Source organism: Colletotrichum scovillei, assembly GCF_011075155.1.
Source record: "Colletotrichum scovillei strain TJNH1 chromosome Unknown Contig00006, whole genome shotgun sequence".
NCBI classification, from domain to species: Eukaryota; Fungi; Ascomycota; class Sordariomycetes; order Glomerellales; family Glomerellaceae; genus Colletotrichum; species Colletotrichum scovillei.
In genome coordinates this window covers 5,309,335-5,324,714 of record NW_023336264.1, presented here as the reverse complement: position 1 = coordinate 5,324,714, position 15,380 = coordinate 5,309,335, and the positions used below count along the sequence as shown (strand labels likewise).

Here is a 15,380-nt window from a genome sequence, read left to right as displayed (position 1 = left end):
AAGGACAGAAGGTGGGCCGAGATTGCATTCTATTCCTGATTCGATTTCTCTTCATCTAAGTGGTCAGTCGCTTTCTGATTTGAGAGCCTAGAAGGACGCCATCCGAACATGAGGCGTACCTTCTTCACACCCCTCAACCCTACAGTCGACAAGTTGCATGAACTTCCATCGCGTTGCCGGACTTGCTTCACCATTTATACCTGCCCGGCAGCCATACTCTACCTTATGCACCAATTGAACTGAAATGAGAACCCTTGAAAGACAAGATGAACCTTACACGAGCTCGTCTAAGACTAAGTAGGTGGTCAGTAAAGGTTGGCGGATTAGCCCGTTGAGGTATACGTTCCAAGTTCAGGGTATCTGTCAACTTTCTTGATGGTGCGTAGCGAATAGTCTGAGAACCTCGGGATCTGCTCCCATAAACGGGCCCTAATTCCCGAAATCTTGCTGTTCCGCTTCGCGTGGGGGAGCCACGCTAAGACTTCGTCCCCTGCCGGAAGTGGCCCCCGCGCCGCCGCTTTGTTCGGCCGGGAATGAGGAACGACCCGAGTCGTGCATGACAAGTTCCGTTGTAAGTCCGGCCTGCCGATATTTGCGAAGGCCGGCACTTATAGTTCGCTCTTCGTCGTTTTGGCATCAAGCCGTGTGGTCTAGCTCGCGGGAAACGGACATTTTCGGTCAACTTGACGCTCGTTTTTTTTTCTGCTTTCCTTAGGGGATCAGCGTGGCATCACTTCAATTTCTGCCCAATAACGATCTTCGAACGATGCAATGTTCCTTTTCGGCAGTGCGGCACTTGGATTGCCATGGTGTCAAACGAGGCGCTGATGATATATAGATGAAGCTTTGGCCGAACCCTTCGAACAAGCTTAGATGTTTATTATCATCCGCTTGATCTTTTCTGAAATACCACTTTATGATTGCAATCGATATCAAATTCTCCCTTCAAGCAAGTAACAATGGGCTTCAAAGTCATCATTGTTGGCGGCAGCGTCTCGGGCCTCTCTTTGGCTAACATGCTGGAGAGGCTTGACATCGACTACACCCTCCTCGAAGCATACCCCAATATTGCGCCACAGGTTGGCGCGAGTATTGGTCTACTACCCAATGGATTTCGCATCCTTGACCAACTTGATTGTTTTGAACCAATCCTCGAGATGGTTGGAGAATACCACCTGAAAAATAGCCTCTGCGGCCCAGATGGCAAACCACTAGGCCCGCCTAGCATGGTGAATATCCAACATCTAGAAGCTAGGTAAGCCGAGGCCGGAAAAAGATGCCGAATGAAAACGTAGCACAATATTGATAATCGGTCTTTTAACTAGGCTTGGGTACCCATCCATCTTCATCGACAGACAGATGCTTCTTCAGGTTCTCTTCGACAACCTGAAGAACAAAGATAAAGTCATACCAGAAAAACGAGTCGAAAAAGTGGAACTTCTCAAGGAAGGGGTGCGTGTACACACCAAAGATGGCTCCGTTTTCGAAGGCGACATCGTGGTCGGGGCAGACGGCATTCACAGCACCGTCCGGGAGGAGATGTGGCGCATCGGCCATGAAGAACGACCAGGCTACTTTCCTGTTGACGAACACTCTCGTAAGTCGCCGATTGTTCAAGCCTGACCTGAAACCTGGCTGCAGGCCCCTCAAGGAGCATAGCTACAGTAGCTCGTATGCTCGTTGTATCTAGACTGCAGGCCTAACGACGTTGCATAGGAGTACCCGTCGCGACGAAATGCATCTTTGGCATTTCCAAACGCCCAAGCAACCTCCCCATCCACAATCAGCAGATGGTCTTCAACGAAGGCCGAAGTTACCTCATCATCAGCGCACCTGGCAATCGGACATACTGGTTTCTGTTCTCGGGCGTCGGAGACACCAAGTACGGAAAGGACATACCAAAGTACTCGAAGGAAGACACCGAGAAGCTGGCTCTGGAGCACTGGGAAGATCTAGTCTTTGAAAACGTCACATTTGGCGACGTCTACAAGAATAAGATCATGGCTACTTTGGTGCCTCTGGAGGAGTACGTCTTTGAGAAGTGGCACTACCGACGAATCGTATGCATCGGCGATGCTAGTCACAAGGTTGGTCCAGATCCCCCGCCTATGTCTGAGACCTTTACGCTGACATTGATTTCCTTGATAGATCGATCCCATCTCTGGCCAAGGAGGTAACGGTGCCTTGGAGGCTGCGGCGCTCCTCACAAATGCCCTGACCGACATGTTGGATAAGAACCCCAAGTCTCAGCCGACGGAAATTGTCGAGGCCGCCTTAGCCCAAGTTCACATCAACCGCCACGAGCGAGCAAAGACCTTGGTAGCGAATGCCCACACCCTTCAGCAGGTCTTAACAGGAAGATCGCCATACTCCAAGATAGTCACCAAGTATCTCGTCCCCGTATTGGGTGATGAAGGCTTCCTCGGCACAGCGGTCCCCATTTGCAAGGCAAGCCACAGGGTTTACAGGCTTCCCTTGCCCCGGCGACGTCGCCTTGTGCCTTTTGACGATGAACTTCCTGCCCGACCAATGACAACCCAAGCAGCATCGGGAATGGCTCTGGCCTTGGCATCCGGGTCTTTCGCGGCATTGCTCTACTACTCTGGCGGTTTCACCCACTTCTCTGAGTTGAAAGAAAGCGTCAGACTATGGATATCCGGAGCATGGGATCTTGGCCTCGCTCAAGCAACTTCAAATCTAACAAAGACATCCTCGCTTGGTATCCTTGTTGAACAAATACAGTTCAAGACAAGTCTCTTCTCAGCTCTAGTCATCTGGCTTGCAGAGAGTCATCGATTTGGCAACAGACTTTCGGTCCTCCTATGGTAGGTTTCCCACCGCCAATGTCCCGCCACACACCAATCTAACGTGAAGAACCGCAGGCCTTCGATTTCCGCTGCCGCTTTCACGACCTTCGGACCCAAAGCCGTTATGCCACTCCTAGGCCTCGGCATAGTCACTCGAGGCACCAACACTCTGCCTGGTAGACACGTACCAGTCAAATACGCCAAGGCGATTCTCCCGTCAGCCATCGTTGGCTACGCCATCCCCGCGATTCTCGCCAGCCTGCCAATTCAAGACGCACAGCTCCGACAAGCCATAGGACTCATTGCATCTGCCGCTCCAGTCATCAGCGCGGCTCTACTTAACGGCATTGCCTCGGTCATACAGAAGGTGAGGGATGTAACCTCATCCACGAAGGCCACCAAAGACGTAAAGGAAACAGGCAAGGACGAGTTTAATGAAATGTACGACAGAAAGGATGTAGTACCTCTCGAGATGGCATATACATTCGCGGCGGGGGCTTGCGCTACCGTCCATATGGCGAGCGCGGTATATCCGATCCTGGCCACAACTTCATCCAGCAACTTGGCAAATGGCCTCAACACGAGCACCGGCTTATTCGGACTCGCTTCTGTTGCTTTGTCCCTCTACTCGGCTTGGAACTTGCGATCAGAGGGATTTGTCACAACCAGGCAGGCATTACTGGGCTTTCTGGGGTCCATTGCCGGCGGCTTTGCCGTAGGCCCCGGTGCAGCGCTTGCAGGTTTCTACTACTGGCGTGAAAGTGTTTTGTATGACTTGAGCGACTGAGGTAGTCATTTGTATCGGGGAGTCCAGAGGAACCACGTTGGAAGGTGTAGGATATTTCATGAATTAGATTATTCCCCATACTTTAGCAAGATGAGTGGTAGAATTGCGTTGCAGCTCACATCTATCACTATCATCATACCATGGCTTACAAGCATCAGAAGTCAAAGTTGTTGCCGGCGCCAGCCAACAGGAACTCCAGAGCCGACGGAAGCTGCAGCATATCCATGGTATCCGCATCAGTAAGGCCCATATCGTCCCCTACGAAGCCAGTGCCATAAGGCTGACCGCCTTGAGACATATTCCCAACTACAGCTGCCGCGTACTGCTCCACAGGATCTCTAGCTAGACTATGCCCTGGTGCCGCATCTATATGCTGTGAGCCATAAGCTGCGCCAGAAACCAGAGGCCGCCCTGGAACACCATTTCCCGTGGATGCTGACGATCCGACAATGGTGTGATCGTTATATCTGAGGATGTCGGTCGGAAGAGAGATCCTGGTAGGATTCTGCTCTCCAAAATTACCCACTCGATTGCTCGCGTCATCAAATCGGGTGGATTGCTGGCCAAGATCGCGATTTCTTGGTCGTTTCGGCTCGAATAGATTCAGCAGGCTTTGCGCGTATAGCCATTGAGACTTCATTGCATGCAATGTCTGTATCATGGATTCAGTATGGCGCTTTGACTTGGCTGCGACGATTGGATTGCTAGAGTGCATTTGGCTTGCTGTGTGAACCAGAGCTGTGAAGAGCATGTGGAGGCTTGGAAGCCACAAGCTAGCCAGCATCTCTCTCTTCCGCAAAGACTCGAAGATGGAGGCAATGGTAGCCGCCGCGTCAGAGCAAATGGTCAGGTCGTTGCTTGCTTCTACTGATGAGGGTCCCGATACTGCCCGAGGAGGCGGCCGATGAAGTAGGATGAGAAAGTTGTTGTATGTGATGTGGAACATTGACTGCCAAATGTCTGGATCTCCTGAGGATAAATGGAGTCGTTCGGGCAGATTGGTGACTAGCTCAGCGAGCGCAATATCGGCTTTCCTTGTCGCCTCAGCCTTTTCTCCTTCTTTGCAACGTAGAGCAACTCGCTTTTTCATGACCTTTGCGAAAATGATGCATAGCTGTGTATGCTGAACTATGAAGGAAGCTTCGGCTTCCGGTGTATCTGCTAGATGACACTCTTCGATGAGTGGTACATCAGAATCGTCAAGGCTTCTATGGTAGAAGTAGAGAGTCAGTTTGGGGATATTCCGGATCGCGGGGGTGATTGGCCGAGCAATCCACTTACATGGCTTGAGGTCTACCATGAGCCATAGAAACCAGAACGTCATATTGATACAAAGTCCACCATAGCCTCCGCCATAGGCGCTTGTCCATGACGTTAAGACCTGACGGTGTAGCATCCCGATGCATGCCCATTCCGTATGCCGTTCGAGCAGCAATACCGATCCAATACCACGAATTCGAGATAACATCCTCGAGGTCATCACATTGCCAGGTCAGAAGGATAGCAGCTTGTAGGTACGTCTCGCGATGTTGCTCGAAACGGCAGTCGAACAAAGCTTTCGCTCTCTTAAAGAAGACCGCCTTTAACGCTTTGAGCTCCTCGCGCTCGTTAGACAAGACGTGCGCTCCGACGAGTAGGATAGCGTTTAGTAAAAGTAAAGATAAAGGCCGTTGCCTGGCAAAGTCTTCGTTGGTCTCTGTGTTATTGTACTTTTTCATGAAGAACTCTTCGTCAACAATGGGAATGCCGCGATTAATGTGCACAAAGTAAGCCTTAACAAGTTCATCAGCCAAAGCCTTGGTAGGTAGTTCCAAGGCTTCGGGCGGCACTGAAGACATCCTCGGTGCAAGAGGGTGACTCCCGAAATGTAAGACATTTTGATCGGGCCGTTGAGATCGCTGCCGAACGAGGTAGTTCAAGTTCGAGAACTCGGTCCCGATGAAGTAAAGTCTGCCACTTGGTAGAATATCTTGGTATCCTGTCTCTTCTCGGTCAAGAAAATCAGCCAAATTTCGCGTTGCGACCTCAGTAGCGTAATGGGTCTGAGCATTGAGCTCGTTTCCTGGAGCCGATGCTGGCCGCGAGTCGACGTTGACTGGTACCCACGGACTGGCGGCATTCGATGCTGTTGGCGTGGTTGTGGGTCTAGAGCTCGGTGCTGTTGTTGTCCTTGGCTGAATAGAGACATTGGGGCTCCGAGATACCCTTGTTGAGGACCTAGTCTTCTTCTTCTCAAAGATTCGACAGTCGGAAATGTTGTTTGCTTCGCATTTGGAGCATGGCGTGCCCTTTTCGAGAATGTCGCAACGCACTTTTCGTTGATGACACGTCACGCAGGCCCTGCCGTCTAATGATCAGAGACACGATTGTCGGTCAGACTGCTTCTTGAGAATGGGTAGAGCCAGTGAAGGGGAGAGTTGAAGGACCGGGGGTGCCATACTGGTTCTCGCTCTCTTCGACGCCTGGCCAGACGCCGATCCTGTCGGAGAAGATGCGCCTCTACGCCCTGTGGCCGACATGACTCTGTATTGGCGGTAAGCCGCCTTCTGGAAACTTATTTTCCGAGCGGAATCTAGATTCGATCACAGCATCTCTGGTGTGATGGCGCGCCTTTGACTGCGCTGACGCAAAGCTTTACGGATGTGGAGGTAATGTGGACTGGACTGGATATAAGTCGGAAGTTGTGGTGGATTATTCAAATACCGAGAGACGTGGCCTCGGGAGTTATGTCAGCAGAATTTGCAATCTCGGAAATACGAACCAATCAAATCTCTTTTCATTTTTCACATGCCTTCAATCTCTGTTAGTGCGGAAACTTGGGCAGCTTCTTGTCGGACACTTTAACCAATTACAACTATGGGGAATGACTTGTTCTACTTCCGAACGGCTTGCGAAACATTGAATGCAGTAGGAAAATGGAACCAAATACGTAAAACAATCTAGCAGGGTCTTCCAGAAGTTTTTTCTTTCATATGTTCGGGTAGCAATGGGCAAATATGGAGTTGCTTGGACATATAAGAGGAGCTGGGCAGTTCAGTGACAGTCTGAGTGCCCAGGACTGCACAGACAAGATCACAACCACTTGGACGAACCTCATTGAGCAGACTTCAGACGCAAAGTACCCTCGAGGACTATAATGGATGCACGTCCGTTCGAATACACAAACGAAGAAGATGGAGACCCGAAACAAGAATCTACGATGGCACGGGATGTTGAACTGAGCGGCGACACTTCCGACGGCTCATCTTTGAAGGAAACAACGGAGGATTTACTGGACGCTACGACGTTGTCGCCTGTAAGTGGTTCTTGCGTCGGGAAGTCTGGTTGAACGATGTTCTAACTTTCTGCTATAGATGCGCAAATTGCACATTGTTGTAGCCGGCTTTACCTGCACCTTTAATGGCAATCTCGGGTCATCCATGCCTTCAGGCGCACTTGACGCCATCAGCGAGCAGTTCGGAGTTACCGATCGCGTTCATCTGATTCTTCTCAACTCATTATTCATGTGCGGCTACGTGCTTGGGCCTCTACTATTTGGGCCCTTGAGCGAGTACATCGGCAGACGACCGGTGCTGATCGGGACATACTGCGGATACATCATCTTCATGCTGGCCTGTTCTGGAGCACCAACTTACCCGGTGCTGTTGGTTTTCCGTCTTCTTTGTGGCATCAATGCGGCAGCGCCAACTACGGTCATCGGTGGGCTCTACGCCGATATCCTTGATAATCCCGCGGTTCGAGGAAACGCCATGGCACTTTACATGACAGTCACGACTGTCGGCCCACTGATCGGGCCCATTGTTTCGGGCTTCTCGTCTCCGATGTCCTGGCGATGGCCCTTCTGGATCGCCGGTATCCTCGGAGTATGTGGATTGCCTCTCGTTCTTTCTCTGCCGGAGACATACGCGCCTGTTCTCCACAACAACGCGGTCAAGAGGCAGCTGAAGAGAAACAAGGGTGCGGTTGATGGCAAACAGCAACAGCAACTGCAGTTGCAGCCTTTTAACGTGCGAAAGATCTTCCTCCGGCCCATGAAGCTCTTGTTCACCGAGCCAATCCTTATGGCGACATCTGCGTATCTGACGATGGCATACTCTGTGTTTTACCTGTTGTTTCAGGCCTACCCAGTCATCTTTAAAGACTTTTACGGCATGTCTCCCGGGATGGCCGGACTCGCGTTCCTACCTGGTAAGACGACGCCCATAATGCTGCAATAGACGATGAAATGAGCTAACATATCTGCGAAGTCGTTCTTGGGGTGTTCTTTGCCCTTGCCATCTTCTCCGCATGGACGCATTATCACGACAAGCAATTCAAAGCCGGGGTCGAGTGGGCCTTAAAGCCTATTAATCGCAGATTACCTCTTGCATGTATTGCCGCTCCTCAGTGTGTTCACCCTCCACAATCTCATACCTTACACATTTGATAAGAAGCCACAACTAACAATCGTTTCTGTAGAATGGTTATAGCTCTGTTCTGGCTTGGCTGGACCGTGTGGCCATCTACATCCCCTGTCTTGCCCATGTTCAGCGGTGTACTGTTTGGCTGCGGATTCAACCTGCTCTTCATGGGCATGATCAACTACCTCACAGACGTTTTCCGGCAATATTCTGCTTCAGCACATGCAGCCGCCAGCATGACACGCTCAATCGGAGCCATCACCCTGCCTCTAGCGGCAGGCAAGATGTATGGCAACCTTGGAGTTCATTGGGCTCCATCAGTTCTGGGCTTCATTGCCTTAGCCATGGGAGTAATCCCATTCATTTTTATCAGATTCGGCGATAGCCTCGCTCGGAGCAGCAAGACAGCACGAGAGGCGTTTGCTATTGGAAACTGAGATGAATAATTAACGAGCACATGATCATAGAATAGTAATGATTAGACATAGACGATAGACATATTAATACTTATTGCAAAGCCTGAAACCCCCATTCGAGAATTTCCCTCACTAGGCTTACCTCGGAGAGTACCCACTACCCAGTTCCGTGGTTCCATTTTGAGAGATGCGCTCCCCAACAGCATGATGGGTTGTTCCATCTATTGTACTGTGGATAGGCCAATTGAATTTTCTCCGAAGCCGCTATTCTTCGAAGAAAGACCATGGACTAAGCCAAACATTCCATTTACGCAGATCTTTTAGCTTGTGCTACGTTGATGAAGCTGCGGCTCAATAATCCAATACATGTCGTGGCTGTATCCACAATCACTATTGAAACGGGTTTCAAAGCATAAACGGCCATACGAAACCCAGTCTACACCAGGAGCAATCTTGAAGGCATCATCATGGCAAAGTCTCAAACATTGTTCGGAGTACCCAACACTAGACTCCGCAGTAACACAGATCTTCTCTCTCATAGGGTATCCGTCACCTTTAAGAGCGAACAACAGGAGTGACTCCGCAATTTCAAATAGCAAGTGAGTCTAAGGAATCAGGAAAATGAAATTGGATGAACTACTTAACCGAAATCTTTCCATTCTGTTTATCGACGCTGCCGTGCGCCGCATCGGAAGTGGGTGCCGTAACGGTCTGCAGACCCACTGAAACCCGGACTTCGGATTTCTTGGCATTGCCGAGGTGCGAGCTCAACACGGAGGACAGTACGGAAATGGCAAGTAATTCGCCAGATGAGCCACTTAGACCATAGGCCTAAGACAATTTGATGGCTTAACCGTGACTTACATACAGCGTCTTCGTAGCAATTCGCTCTAAAAACTGAAAACCATCAAGGGTTTGGCGTAGGAGAGTGAGAGTTCACGTTAGGCTACTCTTGCCTGGGAGACGAGGGGATATTTACTGTGCAGCTGGAACGAAGATGTTCGGCCAATCAGATGAGCTTATACATGCAAGTCGGCCGAGAAAGAGCTTCCAGTAGGCTCCCGGCCGGATAGATACCCAGAAGAGGCATGCCCATGAAATGCGGGTGTTCAAATAAGAATGTGGCTTGAAGACGAAACCAGGATATACGGAATGATGATTCATAGATATCAGCCCTGCTCTAGTGAGCCAGAATTAGCTACATACGTATAGTCTGTCTCTACGCTGACAGGTATCCGTCGCCAATGCGGGTATGGGACGAGAGTACTTGCATCAAATATTATCGCGAAAGACTAGGGGCATGTTCTGCAAATCCCCATTCTCCACCCGCTAGTGTCGGAAAGAGATGTGCTGCCACGAGGTTCCAGCTTGGCAGACCGTTCCGAACCGTTATTTTCGATCTGCGTGTCAACATGCTCCCTAGGCAGATCGTTCAGGTAGCGATGTGGCTGCTATGTAGCAAGCCCCTTGTCCCCAGACAATACCCCTGTGACCACTTCGTCGATGTTAAAGCTCAGCCTTTCCGTCCAACACCAAAGTTTCTCGTGGAAGCCATCAGTACGCAATATTCCTCTCCTAAACTAAGCCTCCAATCCAAAGTCGCTCTTAGGCGAGGGCCACCCAAACGGAACAATGAGCGAAGCAGGAGGTGAAACAAGAATACTCAACCGCTCAAGCTTCTAGATTTATTACTAACACCACCGATAAAGCTACGTACGGATATGTCGACCCAAACTTCGTCAACCCTGGCGGGAAATGGGACACGCCAGTCATTATCTACGGCTACACTCCATCTTTCGTCCTTACAGTTCTCGCCGACGTCCTCTTCTTCATCCTCCTCATCGTCCACACGTGGCAGATCATCCGCTACCGCAGCTGGTACTTCGTCACCTTCCCGATCGGCCTCCTATTCGAAATCGTCGGCTACGTAGCCCGCTCTCTCTCCGCCAAAGCCAACCCCTATAACCTCATCTACTTCATTCTCAACTACTTCTTCATCGTCACGGCACCGGTCTTCCTTGCAGCCGGCATCTACACGATTCTGTCCGCACTCATCAACCGTCTTGGGCGACAGTTCTCGCCTTTACCGCCCAAAGTGGTCTTGTGGTTCTTCATCACCTCGGACGCCATCGCAACCATCACGCAGATCTCGGGCGCCGCTTTGATCGGAGTCAAGCAGTCGCGTCGCGAGGACCCTACGACGGCCAATAACATTTTGCTTGGAGGACTTGCCTACCAGGTCTTCTCAATCGGGTGTTTCGTCATCACTACGTCCATATTCCTCTTCAGAGCTCGAACGGCGATCAAAGAACATAGGCTTACCACTTTCGTGGCTGTATTTTCGGCGGCGACGTTGCTGGTTTACCTGCGTACCTGCTTCCGTCTTGCCGAAACTGCGGAAGGTCTTGGGGGTTATCTTTACTCGAATGAGGTTTTCTTTGGCGTGCTTGAGTTTGCGCCCGTGGTGTTGGCGGTGATATTGCTTTCAATCTGGCACCCGGGGAGATGTGTAGCAAAGAAGGTCTCCGGTGGCATTGATGAGGCAGAAAAGGCTAGAGTATGTAGTCGTGAGTCTATTCAAAAATAGGTTCTTTGACAGAGTCGAAAAGAAAGAGCGGGAATCACTGCTTCCTGCCCAAAAAATGAGGATAGCTGTCATTGATAAAGCTATTCATGCTCTCAATACTAAGTCCTCATCATCTACTCACACACCAACACGGTGGATATCTTGCTGCATCGGTCGTTTGCGCGTCTATAGCTGCCCATAGCCTCTTCTCAAGCTCGGTTCCCTCCTCCACCGCCGCCTGCCCAAAGATTCCCAAACCAGGCATGGGCTTCGGCTTCGATCCTAGAAACTTTCGACGCGCATCGACAACCCAGTCGATGAGCCTTCGCAAATCGTAGCTTTGGCGAAGCCGTCTCTCCATAGTTCTCCGCGCGCGGGAGAAAGATCTGGATGCGGGTGACTTGTCCGTAGTCGACTCCATTTCTCTGGCCAAGATAATGAATCCCATGGGAACGTCATCCATATCGTTAGACTGCGGATGGCGTGCGACAATCTTTTCCATTGTCTGAAAAGCAAGCAAGAGGAATTCTTCAAGCCAGACCTTGATTGTGTCACGTCCACCTTGCTCCATGATCTCGGCAAGGCCAAATAAGACGCGCCGATGCTTCCCAAAAGTGACACTGTCCAGCTCGTCGTCGAATGAAAAGCCAGGAAGACTCTGCAAAGCGGCTCGCAACGGGTGCTGAACCTTGTACGCTGTAGGCGATTCTCCAAAAAAGGAGCCTTCAGAGGTGTCGTCGCCGACGAGAAGTCGATCCAATTCGGAGGAAAGTCTTGAGTCCGCGGTCTTACTTTTCCACCGCCTTGACTTCTGCTTCTCCACCTTCGCGGATGTCTTGACATGTCTGTAGTGTTGCGCTGGGCTCGGCTTCCGGCTGGGCAGTCCGCGCGCACCTCGCTTGGTGTCTCGCGTGATCTTTTGGTGCGTTGTTGGGTCTTGAATCAAGTTGGATGTCGAAGCATCTCCTATCACACTGACTGGGGCCATGTACGCTGACTCTGGTGCAGATAGTCCTACCCTAGGATGAGAGGCAACAGGAGGCACACCAAAATGAACCGGATTTTGGGTATTGCCCATTTCCACTTCGAAGTCTCTCGGACCGCCGGCCGAGACTTCCATTTTGGATGAAGCCTTAGTGTGGGAACTGATGGGTGTCAGACAGTATGGTTTGGTGAGGGTTAATGGTCGGTAGGCTTGACTCATGGGCGAGTTTTCGTTTGTCGCATGAAAATTTTCCGCAGCCGCTGAAGTGTTACTGCAAAAACGTGACGAGTTCGCCGCAAAAAGCAGCTGATTGTGGAAGTGAGGGCCTGAGAAGGTGGGGGTTTGTCAGAGTACTTGAACGTGTATGGCGATAGTGCTAGAAAAAAGGAACGACGTTGAAAATGGGCGGGAAAGATGGCATATCGGGGAAAGTCAGAATTAAGCTCGCGGGTAGGGCTGCGGAATTTTGTGGGTCTTCGGGCTGCAAGACTCCACGGAAGAAGTGCAAGTCAGAGAGCCGGACCTTAAGGAAGTGTCGGAGGAATGAAAGGGAAGTTACAAGGATTGAGCAAAGGCATTCAAACAATGGAACACTAGGTTGATGTTTGTGCTCTCTTATTTCATTGCTCCTAATTTCTACCTATTTGACCATAGAATTTACCTGACATGAGTCAATGACGGCGGTGCTGAAAGAACAGCATACACATATCGTGCCTAACCCAGTTCAAAAGAAAATGAAAGTTTATTCAAAGAAGAAGCTAGAACTGTTGCTTGTTGAGAAATGTTTGTTGTGTCTGAGGGACAACAATCAAATTGGCGTCACTATCCAGGTAATACCAGCGATCAGCCTTTTCTGGTCTTGGGGCAGCAGGATCGATTCTGCTCTCTGCTGGGATGTTGAACTTCGCGGTTGTTGTTGCTTTGTTAACAAAGCTATTTTGAACATCTGGTCGAGAAGTCTGGTTATAGTTGATTTCGTTAGAGTCGACCTCGCCTCTTATCAAATCCGCCCAAGTCTTGTGGCTTTCCTCGACGACACTTTGCATATAGGTGACATTCTGGTACCAATCCCCGATAATGTTGATGACTGGATCCCCCCGAGCTACTTTATAGTGCTGCGAAGTATTAGTTAGCCTGGCCTTTCACGGAATATGATAGGGAGAATCACAGTCCACCAGTTTCGGAATATTTTGATAGTCCCAGGGCGATACTTTTCAACATCTTCGAACGCTTTGAACAAGTCAGCTGATGTAACATCATCTTCAGAATTAGCTGGTGACCTCACAGTTGATAATGGACGCCATGGGATCTTTGATGTCGATGCCGAGGATTTTCCAATCCGTTTCGTTGCCCTTTGACAAATCCCCATTAGCACATCTCAGATGATAGACCGACGATCCAATATGTCGTAGACTTACATCAGCCAAGGCAAGACCACCGAGAATCTTGACTTGTTTCACCTGACCAACGTAGCCGCGGCTGGATAAAGAGTTAGTCACTCAATGTTTGATAGACGCAAGGCCTGATGAAGCCGCAGTCTGCCTATGACTTACTCTTGACCGATATCGAAGAGGTCTACAGGGTCGTTGTCACCTAAAAGATGAGTGAAAGAATGGTTGTAATTTGGACTTTCCCATGTTTGCGGGATAGACCCGTAGATGAACGGGTAGGATTTGTGTGGCCACACATTCTCCACGTATCTAGGAGCACCATTCAGAGAGTCATGAACGATAGGATCTGGAGAACAGGACCATTAGAACGGCGTAGTGTTTTCAATCGAAGAATGACTCACTTAATGGCTCGCTCCTCTTGAGTTCAATTTTACCATCTTGCCATCTGGGTACTTCAACGACAAGATTGACCACTTGCTTGTTGCTCTCATCCGGCCAAACTGGCACATCATGCCAGAAGGAGATGGGATCACCGTCCTTTTCGAGCCATATCCTCCACTCCTAAAGTCGAGTGTTTAGCATGAAGGACAAGCCGAATTCGGTTAATGGGGCTGATCACCTCTGTGTTGCGGGCACCAACTTCCCTCAAACTAAGGGCGCTGTAGTTGAATCTGTGGGAGCTAGTCCAAGCAGCACTGCTCGAGACCGAAAGCGCCGCAAGGACGAAGAAACATCTGCTCGACATGATGGCTCCCTTTGAATCAAGTCTCTATCGTGAGGTGAGGTCATAAATCGTGTGCTCTTGAGATAAGGTAGCGCCAAAGAAACACGCCACGCACTTGGTGTATTTTGTATGTCTACTGTGGCAAACCCACACCGCTTCCGTCTATCATGGTAAGCCGGCCCCTACAGGGAAAGGGGGCTGAAAAACACGTCTATATTTCTGTAGCGGGGACTGCCAGCAGGGAGGAAGGCTGGGCATAGGGACAGGCGGGAGAAGCTCTGACGCGAGGATTGGATGGGCTTGACGGGAAAAGATTAGATTGGAGATTTTGCATTGCAATCCAGGGATCCGCGCTGTCACTGTTGATGAGTTGGTGCGGGGATGGTTTGTTAGAGCCAAGGATACAGGGTTCATGAGACAGGCCAATGACGTAGAAAATGCAACGCACGTGGGAACGCTGTTGTTGTTCGAGCAGCAGAAAGGGGGATTTTCGTCATCGCTAATGAAAAATCCCATATGCTTAATTTGGCAGCTTTGTCACTGCAATGCATGGAGAGTCCTGCGGAAAATCGCCTATTCTTGCCCTCACTTGTGCTGTGCCGGCATTGATTGCCACACTGACGAGGATAAGAAGGTTACGGATGTACCGGTGGGTCTGCAGTAAGACTGTCTTGATCCCAGTGTCATCGGCCCCTAATCGGCCATGATGAGTCCCTTAGTATATGTCTCTGATAGAGTTGTCGTTATCTCCGTTCACCTAACCGTCAAATTGTAACTGACGAAGATTCCTCCAAGAAGCTCTGCTGTGTGCACGTAACTCAAAGCCTGAGGCTAGCAGTTGACCACGTCTCCCGCAGATGACAACGCGATGGACAGAAGAAACCGTCAATGTCACTGAAAAAAGTCGTGACTAATTGAATCACCAAGCAATCTTAGAGTCGAACACCCCAGTAGTGCCATTGATAATTTTCTAGCCTATCGCTCGAGGTATGTGGCCATCAGGAGGCTACCGGGTATTAGAGAGCTGGACCTTCTTTTGAACATCTGACAGCAGGCTATCACTTTATGGGACAGATCCTGGAAAGCACAGCAGGTCGTCTCAGTGCCTTCCGCATGGGTTTGTCACGCAGAGACCGAGATTGAACGCGTTGATAAGGAATTCAGAGAAGGCTCCAACATCGGTATCTGCCAAGAAGTCGAATGTGGTATGATGGAGACTATGTTGTTGATTATTTTCAGTTCTTCGATCGGATGGACTTTCCATTCCAAGCCACCACACGGAACTCAACCACATCTGCGATTAT

The 15,380-nt window shown here is 50.1% G+C and overlaps 6 protein-coding genes across 6 annotated transcripts; 3 read left to right on the top strand and 3 right to left on the bottom strand.

Moving 5' to 3' along the window:
* The first annotated feature begins 664 nt into the window (after positions 1 to 664).
* On the top strand, positions 665 to 3,987 carry HER10_EVM0005193 (FAD binding domain-containing protein). The gene is made up of 5 exons (XM_035474816.1): positions 665 to 1,255; positions 1,326 to 1,597; positions 1,717 to 2,087; positions 2,149 to 2,825; positions 2,883 to 3,987. The coding sequence occupies exons 1-5, from the start codon at positions 960 to 962 to the stop codon at positions 3,592 to 3,594; spliced, it is 2,328 nt and encodes a 775-aa protein (XP_035332594.1). The 5' UTR covers positions 665 to 959; the 3' UTR covers positions 3,595 to 3,987.
* HER10_EVM0005031 (fungal specific transcription factor domain-containing protein) lies at positions 3,749 to 6,493 on the bottom strand (the record flags this gene model as incomplete). Its single annotated transcript, XM_035474657.1, has 4 exons — positions 3,749 to 4,870; positions 4,908 to 5,422; positions 5,453 to 5,941; positions 6,487 to 6,493. 4 exons carry the CDS (start codon positions 6,491 to 6,493, stop codon positions 3,749 to 3,751), a joined length of 2,133 nt encoding a protein of 710 aa, XP_035332574.1.
* Positions 6,494 to 6,730: 237 nt separating this feature from the next.
* HER10_EVM0006265 (major facilitator superfamily transporter) lies at positions 6,731 to 8,431 on the top strand (the record flags this gene model as incomplete). The annotated part of the gene is made up of 5 exons (XM_035475856.1): positions 6,731 to 6,889; positions 6,948 to 7,111; positions 7,142 to 7,782; positions 7,842 to 7,980; positions 8,053 to 8,431. 5 exons carry the CDS (start codon positions 6,731 to 6,733, stop codon positions 8,429 to 8,431), a joined length of 1,482 nt encoding a protein of 493 aa, XP_035332747.1.
* Positions 8,432 to 9,200: 769 nt separating this feature from the next.
* Positions 9,201 to 10,997, top strand: HER10_EVM0005399 (RTA1 like protein; the record flags this gene model as incomplete). Its single annotated transcript, XM_035475019.1, has 2 exons — positions 9,201 to 9,207; positions 10,120 to 10,997. The coding sequence occupies 2 exons, from the start codon at positions 9,201 to 9,203 to the stop codon at positions 10,995 to 10,997; spliced, it is 885 nt and encodes a 294-aa protein (XP_035332621.1).
* Positions 10,998 to 11,106: 109 nt separating this feature from the next.
* On the bottom strand, positions 11,107 to 12,096 carry HER10_EVM0007720 (uncharacterized protein; the record flags this gene model as incomplete). Its single annotated transcript, XM_035477266.1, has 1 exon — positions 11,107 to 12,096. One exon carries the CDS (start codon positions 12,094 to 12,096, stop codon positions 11,107 to 11,109), a length of 990 nt encoding a protein of 329 aa, XP_035332914.1.
* A 543-nt stretch (positions 12,097 to 12,639) lies between these two features.
* Positions 12,640 to 14,368, bottom strand: HER10_EVM0008515 (inorganic pyrophosphatase). Its single transcript, XM_035478033.1, has 7 exons — positions 13,972 to 14,368; positions 13,754 to 13,913; positions 13,515 to 13,698; positions 13,380 to 13,440; positions 13,247 to 13,313; positions 13,130 to 13,191; positions 12,640 to 13,076 (listed from the first exon to the last, which is right to left on the bottom strand). Exons 1-7 carry the CDS (start codon positions 14,095 to 14,097, stop codon positions 12,720 to 12,722), a joined length of 1,017 nt encoding a protein of 338 aa, XP_035333003.1. The 5' UTR covers positions 14,098 to 14,368; the 3' UTR covers positions 12,640 to 12,719.
* Between the last annotated feature and the right edge of the window lie 1,012 nt (positions 14,369 to 15,380).